This window comes from Osmerus mordax, chromosome 5 (assembly GCF_038355195.1).
Source record: "Osmerus mordax isolate fOsmMor3 chromosome 5, fOsmMor3.pri, whole genome shotgun sequence".
In the NCBI taxonomy this organism is placed as follows: domain Eukaryota; kingdom Metazoa; phylum Chordata; class Actinopteri; order Osmeriformes; family Osmeridae; genus Osmerus; species Osmerus mordax.
Genome location: NC_090054.1, coordinates 11,475,799 through 11,502,119, shown reverse-complemented (window position 1 = coordinate 11,502,119; position 26,321 = coordinate 11,475,799). Strand labels below are relative to the sequence as shown.

General features: G+C 45.6%; 1 protein-coding gene across 1 annotated transcript; it reads right to left on the bottom strand.

The window, feature by feature from the left end:
• Positions 1-440: 440 nt before the first annotated feature.
• rin2a (Ras and Rab interactor 2a) lies at positions 441-26,321 on the bottom strand. Its single transcript, XM_067236565.1, has 12 exons — positions 26,104-26,321; positions 18,477-18,579; positions 14,852-14,952; positions 13,855-14,065; positions 13,437-13,548; positions 11,925-11,997; positions 11,472-11,563; positions 7,432-9,156; positions 3,891-4,199; positions 3,540-3,671; positions 3,112-3,275; positions 441-2,870 (listed from the first exon to the last, which is right to left on the bottom strand). Exons 2-12 carry the CDS (start codon positions 18,534-18,536, stop codon positions 2,400-2,402), a joined length of 3,450 nt encoding a protein of 1,149 aa, XP_067092666.1. The 5' UTR covers positions 18,537-18,579; positions 26,104-26,321; the 3' UTR covers positions 441-2,399.

The window sequence follows — 26,321 nt, the reverse complement described above, 5'->3', positions numbered from 1 at the left end:
GCGAGTCCACATGATGGCGCTATATGCAACAGAACGAAACTGCTGCATATGCACACTGAAATGTCATGGAGTACGTTGCCAGCCAGTCTACTCTCACTAAAACGTTCCTCCACCTAACTGCGTAAATGCTGATTTGCCAGTTGTGGAGTTTTGAAACGTCGAGAGCTCAGCTTGAGTCTATACAACCAGGGTGCGAATTACGAGGGGGGGTTTGACCCCCTAAGTAAGACCTGGATCCCCCCCCCCCTCGGGGGGTCGATACATTTATATATCTTTCTTACCTGGAGAAGAAGTTGACCCCCCCCCCCCCCCGATTGTTATTTTTTTAGACCCCCGCGATGGTCATTGTATAATTCGCACTCTGTATACAACCAAATCAATTCTGTAGCTGTAGATCAATTGTTGTAGTGTTTTTGCTAATAAAAGAAACACATTTTATTCATGACCAAAATTTATTGAGTGCAAAAGAGTAATTGTAATATTACCATTCAATGACATACACTGACAATAAGGAACAATAACTTGTTGATCTGCAATGTAAAATTGGATAAAACACCTGTGAACAGTCCCTGCACAGATATAATACTAATATTGTTCGAGTAGCATTTACTTATCTGCACAAGTCCATTTACAATTTAGATTTTTTTTACAAACGGCTTAAGCTCCCAAACATTTTGATATACTCAATTTCAACATAAGTTAGCATATTGCATATTGATAGTGTTACTATCAATATGCAACCATGTTGCCTTCCAACTATGCTCTGGCTGTATTTCTTCTTCCAGCTCTTTGTAATCCTCTTACGCCAACACCCAGAATGTCAATTTACATTTCAAAATGTAAACGTTTACACTCCCTGCAAGTACAAATTCATGTGTAAAATGCTGGTAATACATATAACTTAAGTACTTATCTTCTTGCTCTTCCACCATTCACTTCTCCTTTCTTCCTTTTATCAGAATTGTTGAATTTCGTACTTTCAAGCTTCCATGACAGTGATCCACACTCTACCAGCCAAAAGCCTTACACACCTGCAACTGTGTGTGTGTGTGTCCGTGTATGACCTCAGTCCAGCTCAAGAGTCAACACAACCAAATCACATAGCAATTCTACAAAGTACTGTAAGCTACAGTGAATATCTGTCCATCAGACATGTCCTGTAATATCTCATGGCCATGTCAACTTTTTTCCTGGCACCATGGACATGAAGTCCCTGGTTTGGTCAATCAAGAAAAAAATAGCTATAAAGTGGGGATGGGCATATTAAACCATTTCATGTTCCAGTAATCTTTCATTCTTTATTTCCATTTTCAAAATGTTTCAGAATTATTGTAGGTTTCATTTGAAAATTGTATATTTATATGAATATAGTCTAATCTAGTCTAAGAAATGTATTAATGTAGCCTGTCTCAGAGCTCAGACAATTATTAAATGTAATATTATTATTATTATTATTAGAGCTTGAAACTAATCCCCATTCGACCATATGCCCATCCCTACTATAAAGACAGTACAGTATCATGATATCCAATATCTCCTGGATAATAATATAATAAAACATGAATCAATAACTCTTTTTCAATCACTGGCCGACATGCCTGCCTCAAACATATTTAACACATTTAAAAAAATCAAAGCACATGCAGTTATAAGAAGACTACACATTCTGTATATGATATTAATATCACTTCATGCAGTTTACCAGCAACTGCATCGACTAAATAACAATCACCAAGATTCTGCAGTATATTCACTACTGTTTAAGTATAAGTACACTTGTGGGTTAGGTTCTGTGTGAGTGTGTCATCCAACTTCACTACATCGTATTAAGACAGAACAGAATACTCAAGTGGCCCTAGGCAGCATTTTATAATGCCCTTTTACTTTCTGCTTCCTCTGTACTTAGCAGTGTCTTCTAGGTGTCACCGGGGGCTGGTTGACAGACATACTAAGTGTTTGCCATAACACAGATGGTTTTTAAGTCAAGTTGATGGCAGTTCCCTGGGTGAGTTCATGCTCTGAGCCTCGTTAGTCATCACTTGGCTTCCTCACGCGCCACGTTGAGCAACCTCAAATAGAGATGCGGAATTAAAATCCCTGATTCCAGCTCCATCTGTCACGTTTCCTTCCTTCCCTCTTCTCTCTCCTTCGGATCACAGACCAATCTTTCCATTTCGAGGTAGTCCACTAAGACAAGCGTAGCCCACAGGGGAAGACAGACCAGCTTGGTTTATCACAGCCTGGTTCAGCACAGTCCAGCATGCTCCATGTCAGGTCACTTCATGTTACTTCAGCCCAGTTAGATCCAGTCAACACAAGTTCAAGCATATTGGACAGTGAGATGTAGGTTTAAACGGAGTGAGTGGAGAAGATCCACATTCCAACTGGCCTCAAAAGGGTCAGATTGATATGGAGTTTCCATTGTGCTGGTTTGGGGGCAGACTGAGGCCAAGGCTGGGGCTGAGGCCCAGGTTAAGGTTGGGGTGGGGTTTGGAGGTGGTCAGAGTGAGGTCATTGAGGTTGGACTGGAGGTCAGAGGTCACGGCAAGTTCATTGAGGTTCAGGGTGAGGTCGAGAGGGGCGGCCGAAGACTCGTTGAGAGTTATCACTCTTCTAAAGACGAAGTGGAACGGCGTCGACTGGGCTCGGCTGTGGAGCTCGGCTTTGATCTTCTGGGGGTGCGTGTCGGGGGCCAGCTGCTGACTGGTGCCCTCTGCCAGCAGGAAGAGGGCGTAGTTCTCCGGGTCGGAAACTTTGAACTTTTCGGCGCAGATCTTGCAGACTTCTTCGGTGGTGGCGTAAGGGCGCACCAGCAGTGTTTTGGCCGTGCAGCCGCTGTCCAGCTCTTGCAGTGCCACCCTCAGGTAGTTCTGGGGAACGGTTAAATGTTGAACGGTTAAATGTTGAAGTAACGTTGAACCCTTTTCAAACTCACAAATCAGAAAAACCCTTGAAAGGATGAGGCTGATTAAGATTCTTAAAACATGAACATTCACACATCTGGGTGTGTGCGAGAACGATCAGAGAGCAACGATGTGCATCCCAGAGAGAGAAGAAAAGAAGATGTTTGTGAGACAGTGAGAGTGAATTAGCATGCGTGCGTGTGTGTACCTGGAAGTCGTCCACAGAGGGCGCCAAGCGTTGAGTGGTGCGTCGGCGGTGCCACTGGTGGAGTGTGTTGCGTGTCTCTGAGCTGAGGATGCGAGCAGCCTGCTCTTCCTGGAAGTTCCTGATCAGGGACATGGCCCCGTAGGCGCTGGTCAGATAGTAGCCACCTACGAAGTGAGACAGCCCAACTTTGAAACGGAATCATGAGATCACTGCTCTGGCAGCTACGTCACTAAACTTTACAATGACAACGCTAGCTTTCCACCAACGTCACAACAACTTTACACTGGCAATGCTGACCTTAGGATGTCACAACTTTGCAAAGTCACATTGGTAACAAATGTTTCAACTATCAAGCATACAAATAGACCTCTAGAAGTGTATATGTGTGCATGCGTGTGTATGTGTGTGCGTGTGTGTGCGTTTTGTACCTTCTCCATTGAGCAGAGAGGGGTCCAGGAGCTCCATCATGTAGAGGATCTCATTGTCTAGTTGCGGCATGTCACACTGAGCCAGCACATACGTCAGCATGGGCAGGAAATCATCTGCACCGTACAGGCGACCTGAACACACACACACAAACACACAGAGTCAAAAGTGAGCATGTGGTGTATGTGTGTATTTCGATGGACGGAGGCAGAATGTGCGCGGACGGTTAACAAATGAGTCCACGTCCCAAATGACGCAACACAGCGTTCTCACGTCGATGAGCGTTTAAACACATGTTCATTCATGTCATCTTCATTTCTGTACACGAGTTGGACCTGTTGCTGTGTGCCTACCCGAGTTGTCCTCCATGATGGTGTAGATGAGTTTACACACGCGCAGCAGCACCGTCACCTTCTTCTCTGGAGAGTACAGCTTGCACATGGTGTGGAACTTGTGGCGGATCTTCTCTATGGCAACTGGGTCTGGGGGGAGGGCATCGGCCACACCCATTTCCCGGGGCTGCCTGGCTTTGGCCAATGAGAGGTTCTCCTTGAGCTCCTGCCACCCCCCACAGCGCACCTGGAACTCCTGGAGGGCCATCCCCACCACACCTTTGAGGGGCTTCAGGACACACTTGTGCATGGCCTTCTCCAGAACCTGGTCTGTATGGGGGAAGAGGAAGGGAAACAAAGAGAAAGAGAAGGGGGGGGGGGGTAGGGAGAGGTTATTAGTTTCATGACAGTATAGTGTAGTGTGGCTAGTCTCCTGAGGGCAGTTGAGATCCTGTTCCTACCATGCCATCATGCTATTCGGTGGACTCAGCTTTTACAAGCTCAAAGCTCAGCTCAAATAATATGACTAAGAGAAACCATGATATCACAGCACAAAAAAAGAGAACCACATGTGTGTGTGTCTGTGTGCTGACTGAGGCAAAGTCAGCAGGATTTGGAACATCTGTAGACCCAAGTGTTACTTCCTTTCCACTACTAGCTGGCCTCCATTTATACTCATATGTATGGGACTCAGTCCTGTCTCCCGCCCCTTCTCGGAAACACACACACACACACACACTTCTCTTCTTTCCCACTCCTTTTCAATGAACCAGCAAAATATACTTCTTCAGTCCTCCACCAGCATCACAGCAGCAGGGGATTGTATCAGTGTGTCAGTATCAACACATTTCCAGTAAGTCAAGTCTGGTGACCCAGCATTACGACTCGACTCTCACGCCTTCAGCCTTTCAATGACCCAGTCCCGTCAGGCCAGACATCCCCCACACATCATCAGAGATGCTCAGAATAGATTTACATTACATTTAGTCATTTAGCAGACGCTCTTGTCCAGATCGACTTACAGCAAGTACAGGGACATTCCCCGAGGCAAGTAGGGTGAAGTGCCTTGCCCAAGGACACAGCGTCATTTTGCACGGCCGGGAATCGAACCAGCAAATTTCTCTTTAATAGCCCGATTCCCTCACCGCTCAGCCAACTGACTCCCTAGATGTGTTAAGAGGATGCTAAGAAGTTTTGGTTGGTTGATAGCTCCTTTCTTATTCCTTTCTTTTCTTTCTTTCAGTTGCTACATTCCATTTACTCTTGACTCTCCAAACCTCACCATCTCCCTCTCTCTCTCCCTCTCAGCTGTGTTTTATGTGCAGAGGCAGAGTGTGCCTTCAGGTTCCCTGCAGTTCGGTAAAGGGTTTAAAAACTCTGGAATGCACCGTTAGCAATCCTAGAGCTTGGGTACACACACACACGCACACTCTCTTACAGTTTTTCCACATGCAAGGTTTAAGCACAGTACCTCAGGCTACTGCACCTCCAAACTAATTATCCTCTATAAAAGCAAAGCAAAAAGTACACTGTTCTGCAGCACAAGCTAGTATGACAACTGGAAACAGAAATACTCTGGAAGGAAACTTGAAATGTGTCCATAGTACATAGAATGAATATCAAGCAATAGCAAAATGTCAGCGTCTCTTTACATTTACACAATAATATTTTATTTATATATTTAATAGTTTTTTTCCTTAGTAGGCGACAGTGGAATGACTCGATAGAGGACGGGAGGAAAATGAGACAGCCCTCTCAAGGCTGTCCGGTATCAGCAAAATACTTTCCACTTCCAATAAACAACTCCCACAGTTCCTACTCCTTTACCGGTTTCAGTCATAACACCGTCCTAGCAGTCCTTGAACATGGAAACACGTATGCACATGCACGCACGCGGACAGACAGTCAGACAGAGAAGGACAACAGAAAAGGGAATCTATTCGCACATCCCACTCCATTCCAGCAGTGGTTGTACCATAGACAACCTGTGTGGTACAGTGTTACACACACAAACAAACAAGCACACACACAGGCTGTGTAAGAAATCCCCTCAACTAGAGTTGTCTTTTGTGTCGTATTTGCTCGTTACGTCACACTCCCTTCACGACCAAAGATGGATCACCATGAAAGGTAAAGAGGACAAAGAGTTTCTGTCTCCCTTGGCAGAAATAACCCCCACAATCTAGAGGAAAGGGCTGACTGGGATCTAAGCGGTCACTTAGTTGAAGGACTTCAACAGATATGCAATCTTTGTTTACTTCCTTGTAGAGTTAGACATCCCTAAATAGTCAGGGTCAACTGAAAAGCAATGAGAGACAAAAAACCCTCTCCTTCAGTATCTTCCGAATTCCAGATTTGCAGCATTTTTCTACAAAGAACAAGGGTTAGGGGGTTAAATTTATGTACAGAATGCCAAGCACTTAACAATAACAAACAAAAACCACGATAAACCTACAAAACCAGAACTTGAGATCTTCCTGTTATTGTTTATGACACAGAGCATATAGAGGAAGTAGCTGTGTGTTGTCATGGAGAGAAGCACTGCTCTGTGGACCGGACAGACACAAGGGTCTCTATTCTCCCCGTCTTCCTATCCCTATGGGTAGAGCAGCTCAGAGAATACACACAAGACAGGCAGAGAGTAGCAGAGAGAAAGAAAAGAAGAGCGAGAGACTGTGTGTGACAGAGAGAGAGAGAGAGAGAGAGAGAGAGAGAGAGAGAGAGAGAGAGAGAGAGAGAGAGAGAGAGAGAGAGAGAGAGAGGAGAGAGGGAGAGAGACAGATGGAGTAAGAGGCCTGTTTACATTTAGGATCGGAGGAACGGGAGTGAAAAGAAAGAAAGATGGAGTTTGGCCCATTTGGCAGACTGCCACGAGACCACATTTAGTAAGACTATTTTCATTCAGTGAAACTCTGACAGAAACACTGCTACAACAACATATTACGAAATAGGGATGAGTCTTCAGAAAACAATGTGACAACATTCAAACCACGTACGAAATGTATCCATTTATACATTTCCATGGCAACTTTTCCAAGGAACAGGTTTGTTAGGGACATTTTGAAGCGCTTTATTAGAGTATTGTCAATAATAATATTCTGATGCTGTGCGTGTATGAGTGTTGATGGATAAGAGCGTCTGCTAAATGACTAAATGTTGACATCACATCACACCTCAAGGGGCCAAAATTAGCAGTTCATTGTAAAACACCAAGTGTTATTGCGTTGGCTGATAACGTCATTTCCCTCCACTCATTCACGAACACATGAGAGTCAAATCATACCACATCCCCAAAACTCCATAAAAGTGTTCCCACGCACATCCACACACAAACTTTGTCGCTCTCTCGTCCAACGGCTCTCTCCCACTACCCTGCCCATCACCCCACACTCCACCTGCCTTCTCAAGGTTCACGGTTACCTTTTATTGTCCCACTAGGGAAATGTTGCTTTGCATTCAGGGTTCACATAGCAACAGAATACAAAGGACAACATTAACATCCAAACACTACCTCCAACCCACCCCCTCCTCCAGCTCCATCCACCCCCTGCCCCCAACTCACCTATCTGATCCTCGGGGATGAGTGTCTCAATGGGTGGCTCCAGCTCGGAGCTCTGGCGCAGGTAGCTCTTCATCTGGGTGATGAACTGGCGCAGCGTCTGCAGCAGCTCCAGGCCCGAGGAGTGGCACTGCCAGGCCTGGCTGCCTCCCCCCTCCTGCAGGTAGCTCAGGTAGTCCTGCACCAGGCAGCCGAAGTAGGAGCCCTTGTCCCGGGCCAGCTCCAGGACCCTCCGCACCGCCCGCTTCTCGGGGGTCAGCAGGGAGCTGAACACCCCGCTCATCTTGCGCAGGTGGCCCCGGAACGCTCGCTGGATGACCAGGGCCCCGGCGCTGGCCCTGCGCTTTGTGCGGTGTCCGGGGGGCGTTATGGTCAAGTCCTGGTCCTGGTCCTGGTCGCTCTCCAGGCTCACGCCGTAGTCCTGCTCCTCATCCTCCTCCTCGTCGTCGTCCTCGTCCTCCATGCTGCTGTCGGGGTTGCGGGGGGGCGGGGGGAGGGAGAGGGGCAAGTGGGCGGCGTAGTCGGCGGCCGTGGGCGGGCTGGGGTCGTGGATCTGGGGGAAGAAGCCGTGGGTGAAGTCCAGAGAGTCCGACGAGTCGGTGGACAGGCTCATGTCGCTGAGGCGCTGAGAGCCGCCCTCTACTCCTGCGGCTCCTCCTTTTCCTCCTCCTCCTCCTCCTCTCCCTCTCTCCCCCCCCGCTCCCTCCTGCCGGGGAGGCAGCCGGTCCGGCGTGGGCTCGGGGTCTCCCTCGTCGGCGACGTGGCGCTGCGACATCTTCGCCAGGCCGAGAGAGACGGCGTTCTCGATGGTCCGGTCGTCCAGCGCCTGGTGGGAGTCGAGGTCGGCGCGGCAGGGCGACGGGGCGGGTTTGGGCCTCCGGGGCGAGGTGGAGAGGGAGGCGAGGGAGAGCGAGGGGCGGGGGATGGAGATGGGGGAGCTGATGCTGAGCCTTTTGGGGGGCGAGGAGGAGGGGCTGATGCTCAGGGAGGAACCCAGGCGGGAGAGGAGGCTTCCGGTCCTCTCCCTCTCCCCTCCTCCCTTCTCCTTCTCCTTCTCCTTCTCCCCCTCCTTGAGGGGGTTGATCCAGCTGATCTTCTCTGGCATGCTGCGTTGGCGGCAAGGTGGGGCCGGGCGGCGGGGTGGCAGTCGGGGCGGTGGGGGCCGGGGGGGCCGGGGGGGCGGGCAGCCAGTGGCGGCGTCGAGCTGACAGATGCCCTCGCAGTTCCCCTGTAGCTCGGAGGAGTCCTCGTCGTATAGGCGGCTGTTAGGGTTAGGGTGCTGGGGCCTGTGGCGAAGAGGGCTGTTTCCAGGGCTAGTCTTCAGACTGAGAAGCGGGCTGCTTCTCTGACACTCCAGGCTGTCCTTATCGTGTTCGTCACCGGGACACTGAGCGCTGCTGGTAAGGTTCTCCGGACTGTGGTGGATGATGCTGACAGCTGGAGCAGGCTGCTGGTGTTTGGTGGGAGTCGGGGGGGTGTGGGGTGTTCGGTGGCCCCCCTCTGGGTGGTGTACCTTCAAGAAGAGGGGGTTGATGAAGCAGAGGGCTCCGTTGGACTGGCAGCACTCCAACTCCGAGGGGGTCCTGGTGTGCAATAATGGCCGCTCCTTGCCGTGGGAGGCCCCGTCCGTGGAAACAGCCCTCTGCTTTGCAACGGGTTGGGCGCTCACCCCCGACAACCAGGAGACAGAGTGTGTCCTGGGGCGGCTCTTGTCAGAATCCCAGAATCCTGTGGGGCAGAGAGAGATGGAGGAGGGGGGGGGGTCATAAAGCAACGCTACACCGATACCACAGTATTACAGCACTGTTAGGCGTCTGGTGCAGAGCCCAAATCACAGCCTCACTCACATGAAGCACCACTGCAAATGCTTACTGAAGCACCATGGCAAAAGTTGGACACAGCCAAAAAGCTGTTGACTTTGTTAGTGACATAGACTCCAGTTTAAAACACTTCAGAGCTGACAGAACGACCTCGTATGTAGTGCATCACAGTGCCAACAGTAACAATAACCCCGTTGATGACAGCCTACACACATGCAAAACATTAAACCATCCACACACAAATCAATGCATTTAGACAAAGACAATGTTTTACTTGTATTTAAGTAGCGATTGAAGGTCATTCGAATTTGAAAGACGAATAGCAAGCAACCATTCGGTTAGACACGGCTAGTACCCTATTAAAGATGCAGCCAACAATTACAGTGGGCATAAAAAAACACAGACTGGATGAGACAGTTGACACTGAATGAGTCTGGTGAGACAGTGTTCCAAGTACAATACTGGCCTCAAAACAGTACCAGACACAGCTATTCACAACTCACAGCTCACTGGAACTAAAGAGAAGAGACACAGAGATGAAGAACATAGACAGAAAATGGGAAACGTTGCCTTACTTACAGCAGGTAGAGAACAGTACGGCTCTCACACTTCAATCTTTTTTTGGTGTTTTTTTATTTTTTTATGTTATACCCGCTGTCTGAGGATTCTAGAATACACTGCTGCCTCTACACACTCTGAAGTTTAACTGTCGTCTCTCTCTCTCTGTGTTATGACTCACACATGCCAATGTGTGTGTGTGGGTGGACTGGCCCCAGAGCAGTCCCTCCTCCCATTTCTCCTCCTCTCTCAAACAAACACATCTTTTTTTCTACCCCTTTTACTCCTCCCTTCATTTACACTGTTACCCAACTCTGTTTGTGTAAATGTTTGTCATCAAAGTTCCATTGTAGTGTCCACTGTTTTGTAGTATGTTTCATTTCTTAGGACGACATTTAATCATCAGCAAATTTCCCCAACAAAAATAAAACCCAGGGAACATTGTTTTTAGTAACAAATCTATCTGAACGGTATATAGATGCTTGATTATCTATCAAAACATGTTAAACAAGTTTCAACAAACCCTGAACCATGTCATCTGTCCCCATCATAAATCGTGGATTGTGTAAGCATAAGCAGATAATCCTGATGATAATGAAAAACCTTACCTAAAACACGTATTTGAATAGTGTCACTATTCAAAGTAGCGGGGAAGACATTATCCAAACTGTGTCACTCAAAAACCTGAATGACAGAGTGGTGTAGCAGATGTGGGGGAAAATGCTCTCTAACTCAATTAACAGTGGCTCGATGACAGCTAGGTGATCTGGGACAGTGGAAAAGCTGGAGATCCATTGTTTCAATCGAAATCAAGCAGACACTGGATAGAGGCACAGTTGATAGGAAGGCAAGTGTTTGGCCTACGTAACCAAATATACAGACTATTCTTCTATATACTATAAAATGAGCTATTGTGTTTTAGTCACAGCTCAGTGTAGTAGCTGAAGATGGACACGTCAACAGAACCGAGGAATCATTCAGCAGTCTAATTAAGTAAGCGCCCCACTGTGCGCTTGACTGTTTGACTTTGTTCCACGTCACACAGGTCTACACACACACACACAAACACACAGGTAGGGTTACACTTTCCAGACGTCAGTTCAGTTTGCAGACGCATCTCATCTTCAGCCGGTCATCCTTTAACAGCGTCAGAGTTGGCTTGTCTAAACCTCCGCGCGCGCACACACACACACACACACACACACAGAACACTGCATTGTCTTAGCTTCACGACAGTCTCCTCACGTTCCCGAGAGGAGAAAACCCCTCACAACAAGCCCGTTGTGTGTGTGTGTCTTGTGTGCGCAAGCACTGAGTGATCTCTCGAAACCACCACACTGAGGTAAGGATGTCATCAAACTAGGGGTTTATCAGCTCTACACACAAACTCATTGAGAGCCAGCCAGCCAGCGTGGCACTGAGGGTCTGGCACATTAAGTACATTGCAGATATCGTATTCATCGATGAGTCACAGCTTAAAGACCCCAGTAAGGCCTATTCTGAAGGTCCAGATGCCCCAGGGCTTGCCTGAATTTGTGCCCAGCCAAGCGTCAGTGATCTGGGCCTGGGAGACTCATTGTTTCACCGACTGACTCACTAAGCCCTGTCACACAAGGGGGGGATGGGGCATGAGCCCTGTGGAAGCTTAACTGATAAGGTCCGTACCTGCTCCAAGCTTGGCCACCTCTTCTAGATCTGATGGGGTCTTAGCTGAAGAGATGGCTTCTGGAAGTTTCAGGGTAAAAGGTAAGACGTCCCTGAAGGAAACGAAGCAATGATTTCAGGATGAGAGAACTTGGATGTATCATACAAAACCGGGGAGAAGGATGCATGGAAGGCGCAAGTTGGGTATAATCAGGATCTACAGAAACTACTGCTAATGCAGTGTGTGTGTGTGTGTGTGTGTACTGTGTATGTGCCGCTGGATGGCAGTGTACTTCATTAACAGCTGCTTTCGTTTTGGTTTCAGGTAAACTGTGAACGTGTTTTGATACAACAGTGGAAGAAAGCGTGTTCAGCTGACATGTGACTGTTCCAACACTTTGTTTTCCATATGCAGCTCTTTACATGACAGACGTTGTTTTCAAGTGTAGCAGCACAAGTCCACAGGCATCTCACCTGCTGATACAGCAGAACGCCACGAGCCGGAACAGGTCTGCAAAGCTGAGGCCAGATCCCTCCAGGGAGAACGCTGTGAAGAGAGAACCACATTCTCAAAACCAGAACCGGAAAACCAGACAGTCATTCCTGATGCTTTAATAGTTCCTGCAGAAGTTCCTGCCGTCTCCATACCAGAAAACTCCAACATTACGTGAGGGTGAGATGTTTTCACAAAGTGAACATTAGAATGACAACAGAATAAAGAGTTGATAAACAGACACACACAATGTTTTCAGATGCAGTTTTAAAATGATCACAATTTGGTTTTTAAAAGCAGCATTACTGGAATCCTCTAATTGAATCCCTCTATTAAAAAATACTTATACCAAGGGAGATTGGCACACATCTGCTGTGGTCATACATGAGTTCATAAGAGGACAGTTTTAGGAGACACACACACACACACACACACACAAAGAGAACCAACTGTAAACAATCACTGTTTATCTCCTCAGCTCAGCTCTCTCTCTCCACCTCTATATCCCTCCATCACTAAAACTTGGAAAACTGAAGAAACAGGAAATACAAAACGCCATGAAAATGTGAAAACAGAAAAGCAAGCGTTTTCCTTTAAGAAATAATCTCACACAAGTATCTACATGAGATCTTAGTGGAAAATACTATAGATGTGGAGACATGAGTGGCAAAGAACATTGGGGATTTCTGTATTGACAACCCATTGAATACTAAGTTGCCATTAACAAAATACCTACATTGAAAAAGCCAAAACTGATAGAAAATGTAAGTTCAAGTAAATTCCACACAGTGTAGCTTAAATTGAGCAAGGTAGGGGTGAGGCTTGTTTTCCTGGCAGGCTGGCATGGTTGGACTGGTTCTGTATGCCTACGCCCATGCATCTGGCAAACACACACACACACGAACAAGCTACAGCTGTCTACAGCAGGCTAGCACACACCCCCAGTGTCACTAACTTCAATAACTAATTAAGTACAACCGAAAATAATCTCAGTTGTTAAGAGCAGCACACACCCAACAAATAGCCCAAGTCCAATTCCTCCAGTTCACCATGACCTCCCCTCCGAATGCACAGAAAGAGAGGGGATACATTCGAGAGATGTTGCTTCGTTTCTAGGCCTCAACCAAAAGGGACTGGGTCTGCTGCTCATGTTTGACAGGCAGACAGTCGCAACACTCACAGGACAAAAATAAAACAAGTCAATTTAGCTGCCTCAGTACTTTCCAATCGTCGAGGGGTTGGGAAAATCCAATCTAGTGCTCTAGGCAATGACGTCTACACCGGAGGAGTGGACTGCTCTCACAGCCACCTCCCTCTGCAGTGTTGCAGCATGTCTAGTTCAGTCCAGGCCTAAACAACAGAGATCCTTATTGAGCAATATCCTTGGACGTCAACAAAACACGGCAGGACACATACACGACGCCTCAACGTAAACGTAGTGTAGGTTATAATGTCTTCAAGTGGGGATGGAAAACGTGACTTGAGGTGCTTACTGTATTGACTCTCTTTGACAGGATAATCCCGGACAGGTGTCTCGGAGTCTGGGTCCATGCGCAGCGATATCACCTTCCGCTGCAGGGTCGTCGACTTCCTCACCAGGAACGTCTGGAGCGGCAGGGAGGAGAACAACAGCCTTGTTGAGAATCGCAGCTGTTTCGGTAGCACGTGCGTCTCATCTCGTCCCTCATGAGGGTTTGAGGTTATCAGTGACGTCGGGTGCCGGATACGGCTCAACAGAGTGTCATTGTTTATCCAGAGGCCAATAACCTTTGAAGCTGGAGGTGTTTTGTCACAGTTATCTTACTAATGGCTGATAGGAGTAAGGTCAAATGGTTCGCGTAGAAAAACCAGACTGTCTTGTGTCTACGGTGGACGGGAGAGGTCGGAGGTCAGGGACGGCAGGTGTCTCACCCCGGTGGGATGGCTCTGCAGGATCCGCGTGGCGTCAGCGTGGTTCAGCCCCAGCTGCAGCCAGACGCTGTGCGTCTGGATCAGCCTGTCCAGCACGCTCATCAGTCTGTGCAGCGAGTCGTAGCCCGAATCCCGGGCCCTCGCCAGGCCCGTCCCGATGCCGGCGGAGGGAGGGGAGCGCTGGAACAGGCAGGCAACTTCCCCTTGCAGTCTGGAGAAGGGTTAGTGGGAGAGAGGGGGAGAGAGGTGAGGAGAGAGAGAGGGGGGGGGGTGAAGAGAGGGAAGGGGGTGGGAGACAGACAGACAGGGGAATTCAGGTGAGGAGAGGGTGAGAAGGGGGCGGAAGACATAGAGAGAGAGAGAGAGAGAGAGAGAGAGAGAGAGAGAGAGAGAGAGAGAGAGAGAGAGAGAGAGAGAGAGAGAGAGAGAGAGGTGAGAAGAGAGTGGAGGGAAGAGGAAGGAGAGAGAGAGAAACAGTCATCATTACAAACCCCCTATCCATTTCCCATTTTTGGAACAAATGACGTCCCCTCTACTGCTGCCCACTATTGCTGTTCCACAGAAATACCTCATACGGCCCCCTTTAAGAGGAAATGCCAAGGTTACACACTTACGTTCAGACAGAAGGCATGAAGGTGTGAGTCAGTGTCTATACTGTCTACAATGGTTTTAGACAGACAGCTCCTGGGAACAATGACATCATGACACTTGCCACTCTGCACATGAAGGAATGAGGCTAAGCATCTCCACCTTTTGGTATAGATGAGAACTACAGAGAAGCCTAAAGTATGAAATCCTGCTGGGAGGATTCCATACAATAAGTGTCCAGGTCACAGCAGATGAAAATATAAAACAACAAGCAGGCCATTATGTGCGAAATAGGATGTGAGAAAATGTAGGCAGAAGTTCACACACAGGACCTGTTTTATCCACACACACACACACACACACACTCACACACACACACACACACACACACACACACACACACACTCACCCTTGCAGTGTAACAGTGCCAGGATCTCTCACTGCTGGCTCTGCCTTCTGTACCATCTCCTTCTTCAGGGTGCCAATCTCCCAGGCAAACGAGTCAATCAGCTAAGAACAGACATGTAAACAGGAAGTAAATTTGGGAGACAGAAATTTGAGATGGAGATTAAATGAAATATGAGAAAGAGGAAGAAATTAGATGCCAGAAATATACAAAAGAGAAAGAAATGAGAGAAAGTCAAAAGAAGAAAGAGCGAGCGACTCGTTTTGAGGGAATCGTGTGTGAAAAAGTGTGTGAAAGCGTATTTCTTGTATTTGCTTGTGAGACACACTGGAATTCATTCCTGCAAACCCTGTGGCTGGAAAAATTTTAGCCACCCCCAGAGAGTGCGTGTGTGTGTGTGTGTGTGTACAGTGTGAATGTGTGTGTGTAATTTCAAGTTTACCACTTCCCATTTTCTTTAACAGGACAACAGAAAGGAGAGCAGAAAAGAATGAAAAGAAAAAGTACGAAAACAGGAGCCCGGCAGCATACCGCATCTCTTCATGAAGGGAATAAAACTTCAACATTAAATTAAACATCATTACATTATGTCATATTATGAAGAATATAGCAAAAATCTACTTGTACACTTATGCACGCTCATTCAAAAAGAGCACAGTCACACACACTGACATGCACACGAGTGGGTTGTCAGTAATGAGAACCTCCATGTGATAACAGCGTTAGCGAGGGGGTTAACAGACAAAGTGTTTCTACACGTTCACGCCACTTAGCCTGTAGCAGAGGCAGCCAATTCAAGAATAGTTGTGCGGTACTCAACAGATTTAACACTTTTGTACGAAATATGACCCGCTTCCCACTTTGAACCCATCCAAACATTGCTGAATCTGTGCTTCCAAGTCTTCCAAACAGGCCAAGCTGACCACTCCAGAGCACCTGAGCCAGCAAGATATACACCTCCACTCACAGTCGAACCTGGACTGAACCTCCATCAGCAAACCACACACACAAAAAGACAAATAACAGACACACATGGACACACACAGGCGTGCCTGCCTTTCTAGAAACAAATAACAAGTAGTACAAAGTAGAGAAAAAGACCATTTGTAACAATGACATTTGCCAAAATGTTTCCTTTTAGATACTTTGCTTTCCTCGGCTAGCTTTATGTGTCTAAAACCTGTATAGGACTCTGCAGTATATTACCTGCCTCTATACTTATCTTCTATAAATAACTTGAAAGGTATAAAATAGTCTGACATTAGCTAAGAAATGTAGACTTTGTGTGCTGATTGAATCCAGTAATGTGATGATTTGACATGCATGCAAACCTAGCTGGAGTGTCACTTGTTCCATTTCCCAATAATAAGACTGACTGAACGGCCAGTTTTGCAATGTGTTGCGCAACCTTGTTCACAAGTGTTTTTCTGGGTCGGGTAAAAAAAAAAATGAAGAAGAAAGGCTGGGTAACAGAGAGAAGATTGAAGGACCTAACTGCTGGTATGTGTTGTGTGGTGAGGTAGAGTCACCACTACCATCCAACCTCACCGTACCACCTCAGGAGGTGCACCAGAGTTGATGAAGTCTTGAAGTTGCTAGGATTTTTTTTTATTACAAATACAGCACCCGCTCATTGTCCCCCCCCCCCCCCCCCCATCCCCCCCTTTCTGCCAAACAGAATTCTTTTTACAAGGAAACTGTGATGCCTGTGGCCAGTATTGGCTGGGCTTGCACAGCGGAGAGAGACTAGGGTCCAGCTCCTAACACACAGTCACTGCTGTTAACAACAGTGAAGCAGCCTGCTCACATGGCTCAGAGGGGAAAGCCTGCGTGCTGGGCTCGAGCTGTGGAGCTGCTCTGCTCAGGAGGTCAAACAAACACATGTACAAAGACGGTGGAATACTCCCAGTGTGCGTTCTCATCTGAACTATTGCCAGGCTGATACTGCCACATGGCAAGATATAGGTCACATGACAGTTACCATCTTGTTTTTATTTTTATTTTAGGCATTCCTCTTTCATCTTCCACCATGTCTGGGAGCACATGAGTTGAGGGTGATTTAGGGTTGAGCAGATGACTAACAGGTTGAGGTCGGACAGATTCCTTGAAGAGTGAGTCTGGTCCTGGTGACCCGTCCTCTGCTGTACATGGTCCCGTCCTCCATCTCCTGTAGCATTGATCGTCTTCATGTCTCTTCTCAGCCCTTTTCCCCGCCTCCCTGCTTCTCCTCACAACACAAGGCGGCTGATTTTTAAGACGGCAGTAAAGATGAGTGATTTGTTTGGGGTCTAAGGGTGTGTCAAAGTTCTGTTTCTGAAAAAGATCCTTCTCTACTCACAGAGGGGTCGAGGAGGATTTACAGGTCCATTGAAACTCAAAGAACTGCTTTTTAAAATCGAAATATCCTTCACGTACTTGCAAGGCCACTTCCAGTACAAGTCAGTTTGCTTTCTAACCTTTAGTATTAGGGTAACAAACCGATTCAAGCTTTAGAGACTTTTCAAGATAAGATATCGATTTTACTTGGGGGGGGGGGGGGGGGTGTACTACTGTTAACCAAAGATGGATGCAAGTCATTGATGCACGGCTCCAGATTTCTGAAAATTTCAGATTTCTCACATAGAAGAACGGCAGCCTGACTGTTCCACAGTTTGGGTTTTCTCCTCCGTTCTCTGTGCAGACACGAGTGTTCAGGCGTGGTGTGGCGTGGCCAGAAGTTGGCAGGTCTATGATCAAGCCACCACTCAGAGTGATAACAGGCTTTTACACGCAGTTTACCCAGTCATAATATATGCCTAGCAGTGAGGGCCTAGCTTTGAACTTGCCTGATGGGTTAGCCAAAGTTGCTAGCTAGCTAACAACAGATCCAACACACCCAACACAGCCCCAGCCTGCAACTACAGTTCAAAGCTTTAGTATGAGGGAGAAGATGAGTATGTGGGGGCAGAGAGACAAAAGATGCCTGTTCATAGCTCAGTGCTTAACCATGACAAGGAATGAGGTCATCTAACCATCAAAAAGTCAGTCCATGCAAAAACAATTAAAACCTTTTTGAAGCTTCATGAAGCAAGAACTAAGTACTGTGACATCAGATCACTTTAGCCTTATGATATCAACCATTTTGTTCTATGACAAAAACTACTCAGTCTATAACAGGTCCGACTGAATCCCGTTACCGTCATTTAAATTACTTGCAACCTCAGTGATGTAGCCCTAACATGGCATATAAAGTGACACATTTCCCTAATTTGACTACATTTGCCAAAGAGTTCACTCAGTTTTGTATCGTTCGTTCATATCATTTTGCTTTACCTGCTGATAGTGCTTTCTCTGTCAGGTCATGGCTTATTTGACAGTTATTCTGGATACGCATTCTTTTATTTTACTCAAATGAACTTTATAACACAACTCAACATCACGTGAACAGAAAGTATAACCAAAACCTTTCAACAATTACGTACTATCCTGCCTCTTATTTCTATCCTTCCTCTATCCTTCTCTACTGATCTCTGTCGCTCTCCCTTTGGCCCTTACAGAGTGGAGAAGTAGTTACTAGGTGGCTTATCAAGAAATGTGCATCGTCCGGAGACATCCATGGTCTGAACCACGCTTAGTTAAATGTACGTACCTTGAAAAAGCTGCCTTTTCTCTCCCTCTGGCAGGGCTGGCCCGGTGCATCAGTGGACATGCCGTCTGTCTGGACTCTGCCGTCTGTGTGTCTGCTAGGGGCTCTGTAGGGTAGAAAGAGGAACAGTCATTCTTCCAGTGGAGATCTGGATCAGTCAAGTTCAGCTCCTAGAGAAACCTAGTCTAGCCTTCATCAGTCACGCCAATCTATCCTTTGGAAAGATTGTTGAGTGCACCTTTAAAGAGTCTGGTCGAATTGGTTAACATGTCATTTACTGGTAGAAGCTCATACAATACACACAGACATACTGTAAAAAAAACGGTAAAAGAGCCCTCTCTGTCTCCCACACATACGCACATGCTCATCCCTGACCCATATGTTGTAGGTCTCAGCACACCAGAAAGCTTTGATATGGGCCAGCTGTGTGCACCCTCCCATCCTGAGAGAACCAGACACAGGGAAACCACCAATACTATTAGACAACAGCTCTATCCAGCATGTCCTGACATACTCAAGTATGTTGTAGTCAAGTAGCAGTGAAGTGACAACAGTTTTTTGGGCTAAAGGGGGTCTAAGTTAGGAGGAACCCAAACAGTAAAACATCTGTATCTCAGGCCTAGTCTAGCTTTTATCAGGTTGCCAAAGAAGCTGTTTAATCCAAACCCACACACACACACACCTGTTGTCAATCCTAACTTGACTGACCAGCTGCTAGGACTGAAAAAGTTAGAAAAACATCAGATTCGATTTCTTTGTTGCCATGCGTTCCTCAGGAAATAGCAGAGGAAAGAGAAGGCAGAAGAGCGGGAGAGGGAGAGCTTGTTGGCTCAGGGAAGTATTTCCTGAAAAGCAGAAGGCTTTTGTGCACTCTTCTGGTTCCTCTCCCCCTTTCTGTTTTTACAGGTCCCTGGGGGGGGGTGCTGTCATGATGTTGTTGTTGCACTCAAACATGCACATGAACATCCATCTTGTTGCGGCTAAACATAAGGGACATGACATAGGGTTTTGTTATGTGTGTGTGTCTGTGTGTGGGGAGTGGAAGAGTGAAAGAGAGCAAGAGTGTTCTCCAACCAGTGTATCCAAACTACACAGAATACAAAACACACACACGGCCTGGTAAACAGGAAGGCCCCTGTGGTCACCAATTGAGGAAAATTAAACTAGGGCAGTAATTATAACAACTCACTCACAAACAGCACATCTCAATGAAACAAAGTAGTGAAAAAAAACAGAAAAACAAGCCAGATTTGAGAATATCTTAAATAGCCAAAACAAAATGATCTGCCAGATCTGGGGTCAATTCCAAGTCTGGTGTCAATTCAAATGTGAAAACTTTGTTCAACAGCTGAAAAGGAAGACAAATAAGCCTATCCTGAGTGGAGCTCCAGTAGAGAATCTTTCAGAATATTACTTTTATTTTCCCACCACGCCTACTGTAGTGGTGAGTTTCATGCCTGAAAGGAAGTCTGTGTGCAGACCTGAAAGACCTACACATGCTTTTACAGCCCACTACATTTCTAATTTCCTCTGTTCCAAGTCTCCGCAAGCCCACTCAATCCCACCCAGCCCCCAATCTAACCTAACCCATCTAGCTATCCCTTACCCAGGTGTAGCAAGGGGTCATTGCCAACAGGGAAGGTCACAGGAATGACAGTGGTAAGATGGCCATAAATAACATAAACTGACCTGCAGTGCTAGGGATATGAACCGGAAGTCCATTTTTACACTGCCAAGAACTGCAGACAAGTTCCAAATATACAGCTCATGAAAAAGTTGATATGGACAATTTTGAGTGAGGAACAGAAAGGTACAATTTAAGAGGCCACTGCAATCTTTACCCTTCTGTTCCTTACTCAAAATTGTCCTTATCAACTTTTTATAAATGAAAGAAAAAGGTACAGTGGTATCTCATTTTTTCCCCTAGAGTACTACAATGGTATGGTAAAATGTCAACAAAAGGAAAGCTATGGTACTGTTTAATGAGGTTGACTGAATATGAATACTTGACTGCGTTTCCCCTACCATTATATTAGGGGGCTGCCCCGCTCCCCCAACAGCCCCCACCCCCCCTGGAAGGTCAACTAAATTTAATTAAAAAATATATCTTTTTATTATTATTATTTTTATTTATTTTTTATAAAGCGCCAGATCACAAATTAAGTCATTTAAGGTTACCTTTCCTATAAAACAGGTCTATATCTTGCTCTTTTATTAAACTAAATGGCCTTACGTTATTTATCTTATTTACACGACGGCATGTAATTTCTGTCTCTACATGGTTCACAGATTGTCCTGTCATCTTCCCCCCCCCCCCTCCCCGCCCCCCCCAAAGCTGTAAACCTAGTGGAAACACTGCTTGAGTAATAGTGACTTGCTCAATATTGGCATCAGTGTGAAGTCTAATGACACCATCAAGCTCAGGCACAATACATGGTCACCACTATCACTGTGGACTAGTTAAGAGATTTTAAAAAGTGTGGAAACTGACACAAAGCACAGGAAAAACAATGAAAGTGGGAAAGAAACAAACAGAATATGTGAAATAGAAAGTTAGAGAAGCAAGCCAGGAAAATAACAGCGACAACCAGAGATGAGTGAAGGGAGGAGGAGTTTTTCTAATGAAGGGTTTAGCAGTGTAGTCATCGACCACAAAAGCACTGACACATTCTCAAGTTAGGCTCCACTGACAGATAGTAAAGGACACAATCACAAGTCAGCAGAGTAGAAGGGGTTTACACACATTGGGAAACTCACGCACCGGAATCTAACATGCTAGCAACTCACACGTCTTTAATACAATCTTAACTTGTGAGCTAAACCCATAAAGTATGGCTATCTAGACTTGCAGAATAACACATTCCATTTCAGCTAAGCTGCTCAACTCCAACTGGTATGTGTATTTAATCTCTGTGGAGGACCAAAATTAGCCTAGAACTAGCCTAAACTACATTGCAACTTTAATGAAGGTGGGGTTTTTTGTGCAACTTTTATGTAGACAGAACTAGGTGACTGAAAAAACACGTACGACATGGCAGATGCTAATACTATAGGACTTCATATATATATTACGGCTCAGCGCATGCATCACTTTCAGAGATCATTGTTAACAGTGTGTTCTGAAGCTCAGGCCTGGGGAACCCTCAATAATTAGTTTCTCAGCTTCAGGCTACAGCATCAACAAGACCAAACCTGAGGCTTAAAACATGAATCAACTTGAGTTAAGCAAGCCAAGACTTTGGTTTTCTAAAGCCCACCCAAAGTTTACAGATGGCCATTACACCTGTGCGAACTGTGTAATTCTGTCTCCTTCCGTTGTCACCTTACAAGAGGATGTTAAGGAAGTAATTTAGTATCAAGTCATAAAACCACATCCATGGTTCACCCAACCTTTAGAATTATACTTTGAATCATATAGAATATAGTTGTTTATGTTTGTAGGTATTGTCAGTTATTTATGAGCAGCGGAAACACACACATTTAAAGTAATTTGGCATTATGTGGGTTTGTGTGTGCTACCTTATAATTAAAACCCTGCTGTTTTATAGGTCTCCCCACATAGTAACCCTCAACTAGGTCCAGACCCAGGTCTACAGTACAGGGACCAAGGCAGGGGAAGGTCTACTCCAGTTCCTACCACAGATGGAGTGATAGAGGAATGAGGGAAACAGACAGCTTTACTCTGTTTGCTGTAAACATTGTAGACAAAGGAAAACCACAATATGATGCATAACTAGGTTCTCTTGGATCATTTGTTTCCTAAATGTGTGTGTATGTGTGTGTTTGGTGGATCCCAAAATCGTGTCCTGCAATGTTAATCACATTAGCAGGCCTGGCTGAGCCAGCCAAGAAATCAACAAGCTTAGAATAACTCCACTTCTGGGTCTGGAGAAGTTGACCAAACCAACACCCAAGCCAGTTACCATTCTGGGACAGTCCTCATCTGGTTAGTGGCGAAACTGAGGGCAGGAGTAGACATTTTGATTCTTTCAACGGCTATGTTTGGCTCCCTCAAAAGTGTGTCACATTCCTTTGCTCCCAACTATGTCTGGGTGTGCCCCTGCTTTCAGAAGGTACCGCTACGAAAAGACGAGCAGTGGATGGAAAACCAGACAGCTACACACTAAGTGCACTCTGACAAGAGAAGGAGCTCTTCTACGGTAGTGGTGATCCCCACCACCCACACCCCCCACCACACTGGCTGACTTGCGACTACTAGACCAGCTATCAAATCATCAGCATCGCACATGCACACGTACACACAACCCCTAAAATATCACCACACCTGAACCCACATCTCTCAAAGTCAGTGGGATTTTGCTGAGCTCTGCAAGCCTAACCTATTTCGGTAAAGTGGGCTGGAATACCACAGTGTCGTGCTCAGATTTAAGGCCACGCTATAATAATCCTAAAGCAATGCTTAAGATATGAATGAGTCTAATCATCCATGCTCAACTTGATCATTAGTTGCTGATGGTTGGAGTTGACCTAGTTCTGGCACAATACAAACCAACTAGTTTCTCTACCCAACTTGTACAGGACACAGTTATCTAGTTGTAAGCAGAATTAAGTTAGCTAGCTTCATCAGATAACTAAGTTGTTGTCTTAGGACAGTTGTGAAAGGCTTTATGCCAACTTTCATATGGGTACATAAGGAAGTTGATAACATGTATTGTCATGCAATACCTTGGTTCTGACTGGCACAGATTCCTCAGTTCAGAGTCGGTTTCCTACACCATCCCCCAAGTATTTTTATCCTGCTCTTCCTTTGTTTCTGTGTGGAAGAGTGTGTGTGTGTCTGTGGATATTTCCATCTGTATGAAAAAGCCGATGGGGGGGGGGGGGGGGGGGGAGGATTCACCGTCTTTTATTTTCTACTTTAGCAAAACTATCTCTCCCAGATACAGATACACTATATACACCATCTACAGTAGTGTATATAGTGAGAGGTGACTGAAGCACTTCTACACTGGTCACGACGTCAGCAGACAGCTGGAACGAGACGCAAGCAGGCAACAAAAAAATTCAGACCAATTGGAAAAGGCTGAAACCCTATCTTGGAGGCGGGATGAGTCTCTGTGAGTGAAGTGCTTCAGAGATGGAGCGCGCCAAAGCTGCTGCTTAGACCTGCTCCAGGTCCAGAGGATTGTCTGGTGATGCCTTGATTGAGGTTGGAGTGGTGATGAGGTAGTCCAATCTGCCAATAGCACGTGTCATAGATATAGCTGCTCTACTGTTACGGTCATTCAAAAAGGTTAACAGTCTGTTTACTGATACCCTCAATAGTAAATGGCAGTTACAAAATCAAAAAAATATTGTCTATGCTGGTGTATGATGCACTTCAGGAAATAACTAAGTGCAGGAATGAGGACATTTTACAGTAACTGTTGTCACACACACGCACACGAGTATTGCATAACAGGACTTACGGCCAAACCTATCTGGATAAAGAATGTACATACTAGTTAGGCTATCCCGTAATGTGGGGAACTAATAAACAATCAATGTCTGCAGATTTGTGTGAAAAGCTTTCATGGCAGCTTAGCCATTGCATAGACATGCAGGAATATTCGCTAATCATGTCCTGTAGAAACTATCCAGTTTAATAAATTACCTTCAATACAGAGCTGAAATTCAACACTTGCATTGTTATTTTTGATCTATTCACACCACCAACTCAATAGGGCTCAAAATTCCAAATAAAGTGACACTAAAAGTCAACTGGCATCGTTTTAGCTCAATCAGAAGAATTTAAGGAAAGATCACAGAGTTCTCTTCCTCACACACACACAAACGCGCAAGCTTGTCGTTGACATTGGTGTGGATTCCCAAACCAGTGCAGCTGTAACCAAGGACCATTACGTCCACAAAAAGCTGCAGCCTCATAGCCCAGACACAACATCCTATAACAGACAACAACTGTTACAAATGTCAACTCTCTCTCAACTCTTACCAACACACCTTCTGGTGCCACGTTTACGTTTACAGAATTTACCAAAGAGTGGAAGCTCCATGAGGGTGAATGAGCAACATTAAAAGAAGTGCAAACTGGAGTGACTGACTGCCTTCCAGCACGTAACACAGGTCAACCTCCTAACTGCTATGAATGTGGCCCAGTGTTGCTGAATGAAGCAACACTGGACATGCCTGCATTAGCCTACTACCTACGTACAAGAAACCTATAGAAAAGGGAATAGTGCTATTCAATTGCATAGACCTGAAAATGTTTGGGTCTGTTTAAAATCTAGGCTATACCTTTAAGGAAGATAGAAGCCTCTTATCTCAGTCAAAGATTAGGTGTCTCACACTTTGTCAAACAGGTAAGTGTTGCATAGGACTAACAACGATGACCACAGCCCCTCCCTGGAGAAGCTGGTCAAAATAACTGCAAACCTTTGCTATGTTACATTGTAACATTCCCTGATTGAGGACAAATAGGGAAGTGGGGAAGCGAGAAGCTGCAAAGCTGCAAAGAGGAGAAGAAGGGAAAACCTTTTTGGGAAACGTCAGGGGCCACCTGACTTTGCACACTTTATGAATTCCAAAACTGTGATTCAGCTTTAATGTACCCCCCTCCCTTTAGGCAAAAACTTTAAGCACATTGACAGATTTCAGAGCACACTAGAAAACTATGGTGTTTGTTTTTCACTCAAGTCTTGAGAAGTTAGTGATCGAAAATAATAACAGGATAATAAGTTTTCAACGCAGTTTGTCAAAACACTCAAATTACAGCAATATTCAACTTGTGTCCAGCAGAGAGAAATTTATCATTTAAAAGATAAGAAAGTCAGCTATACAAAGTACCACTCCTCGTTTAACTGCCGACTCAAGGTACGGCTCAGCCTAAATGACTCAGTCGCTTAAGAGAAAGCAAATATGCCCGTCCTGAATGTGCTTTGCACTAAAACTCCTTTGTTATCCAAAGACATTCACAGAACTCATTGGGTCAAATATCACATCACTCAATGACATCTGAGCAATCTTTGAAAGGAAAGAGAAAGTATTGTCCATGTAAATGCGACAGGTATTTATTCATATGACAGTATTAAAACTGTATTGTAGGCCTATTGTTTTAGGATTTCTTGATGAGTAGCCTAGGTGAACAACCCCCTGCACTATGCCGCGGTAGGCTACGTCACTTTCCAAAGCAAGAGACAGTGAGGAATTATTATATCCGTAAACTGTTAGTCTATAGGAAAGTTACACTACTGAATAACTGCAGCCTATGCAATATTTACCTCTACATTATAGCCCATCATCATTATTGCCTATCGTCACCCATTTACTATCAAAGCTGAGACGGCAAGCAACAGGTGCTGAATAGCAATGTTTTGTAAACGACGTTTGAGTATCGTAGTGAGTATCCTAAATTTACGATTTGTGGTCTAAACCCATTTTTTATACATTTGATAAACCCGACTATCGCAATCCTTAATACTGTTTCAAAGAGAATGAACTTAGAATCAGGTCAAATAAAAAACATATAGGCCTATCGTCGAGCCTACAAATAAAACCCATCCGAAAGTGACAACCAAGACAAACACGGACCATTTGTGCACAAACGACTATTCAACAATAATACTGTACAAAGACAAACTGTCAACACAAGACAAACTTTTCAACTACTTACCCTCTGTTACGTGCCAGGTCGGTTGAAGCTTCTACAGCACCAACATTGTTGTATTCTTGAAAAATATCACAACATGCTTAAAATATTCCATCGTGACATGTTGTATTGACTTGGTTTTGTGCTTGTGGAGAGAAAATAAGGTAAGCCGAAATGCTCCTCAGTGGCGGCGGGTTTGTCCATGATTTGCCATAGTTCCTTTCCTACCGCCCCTTCCTTCC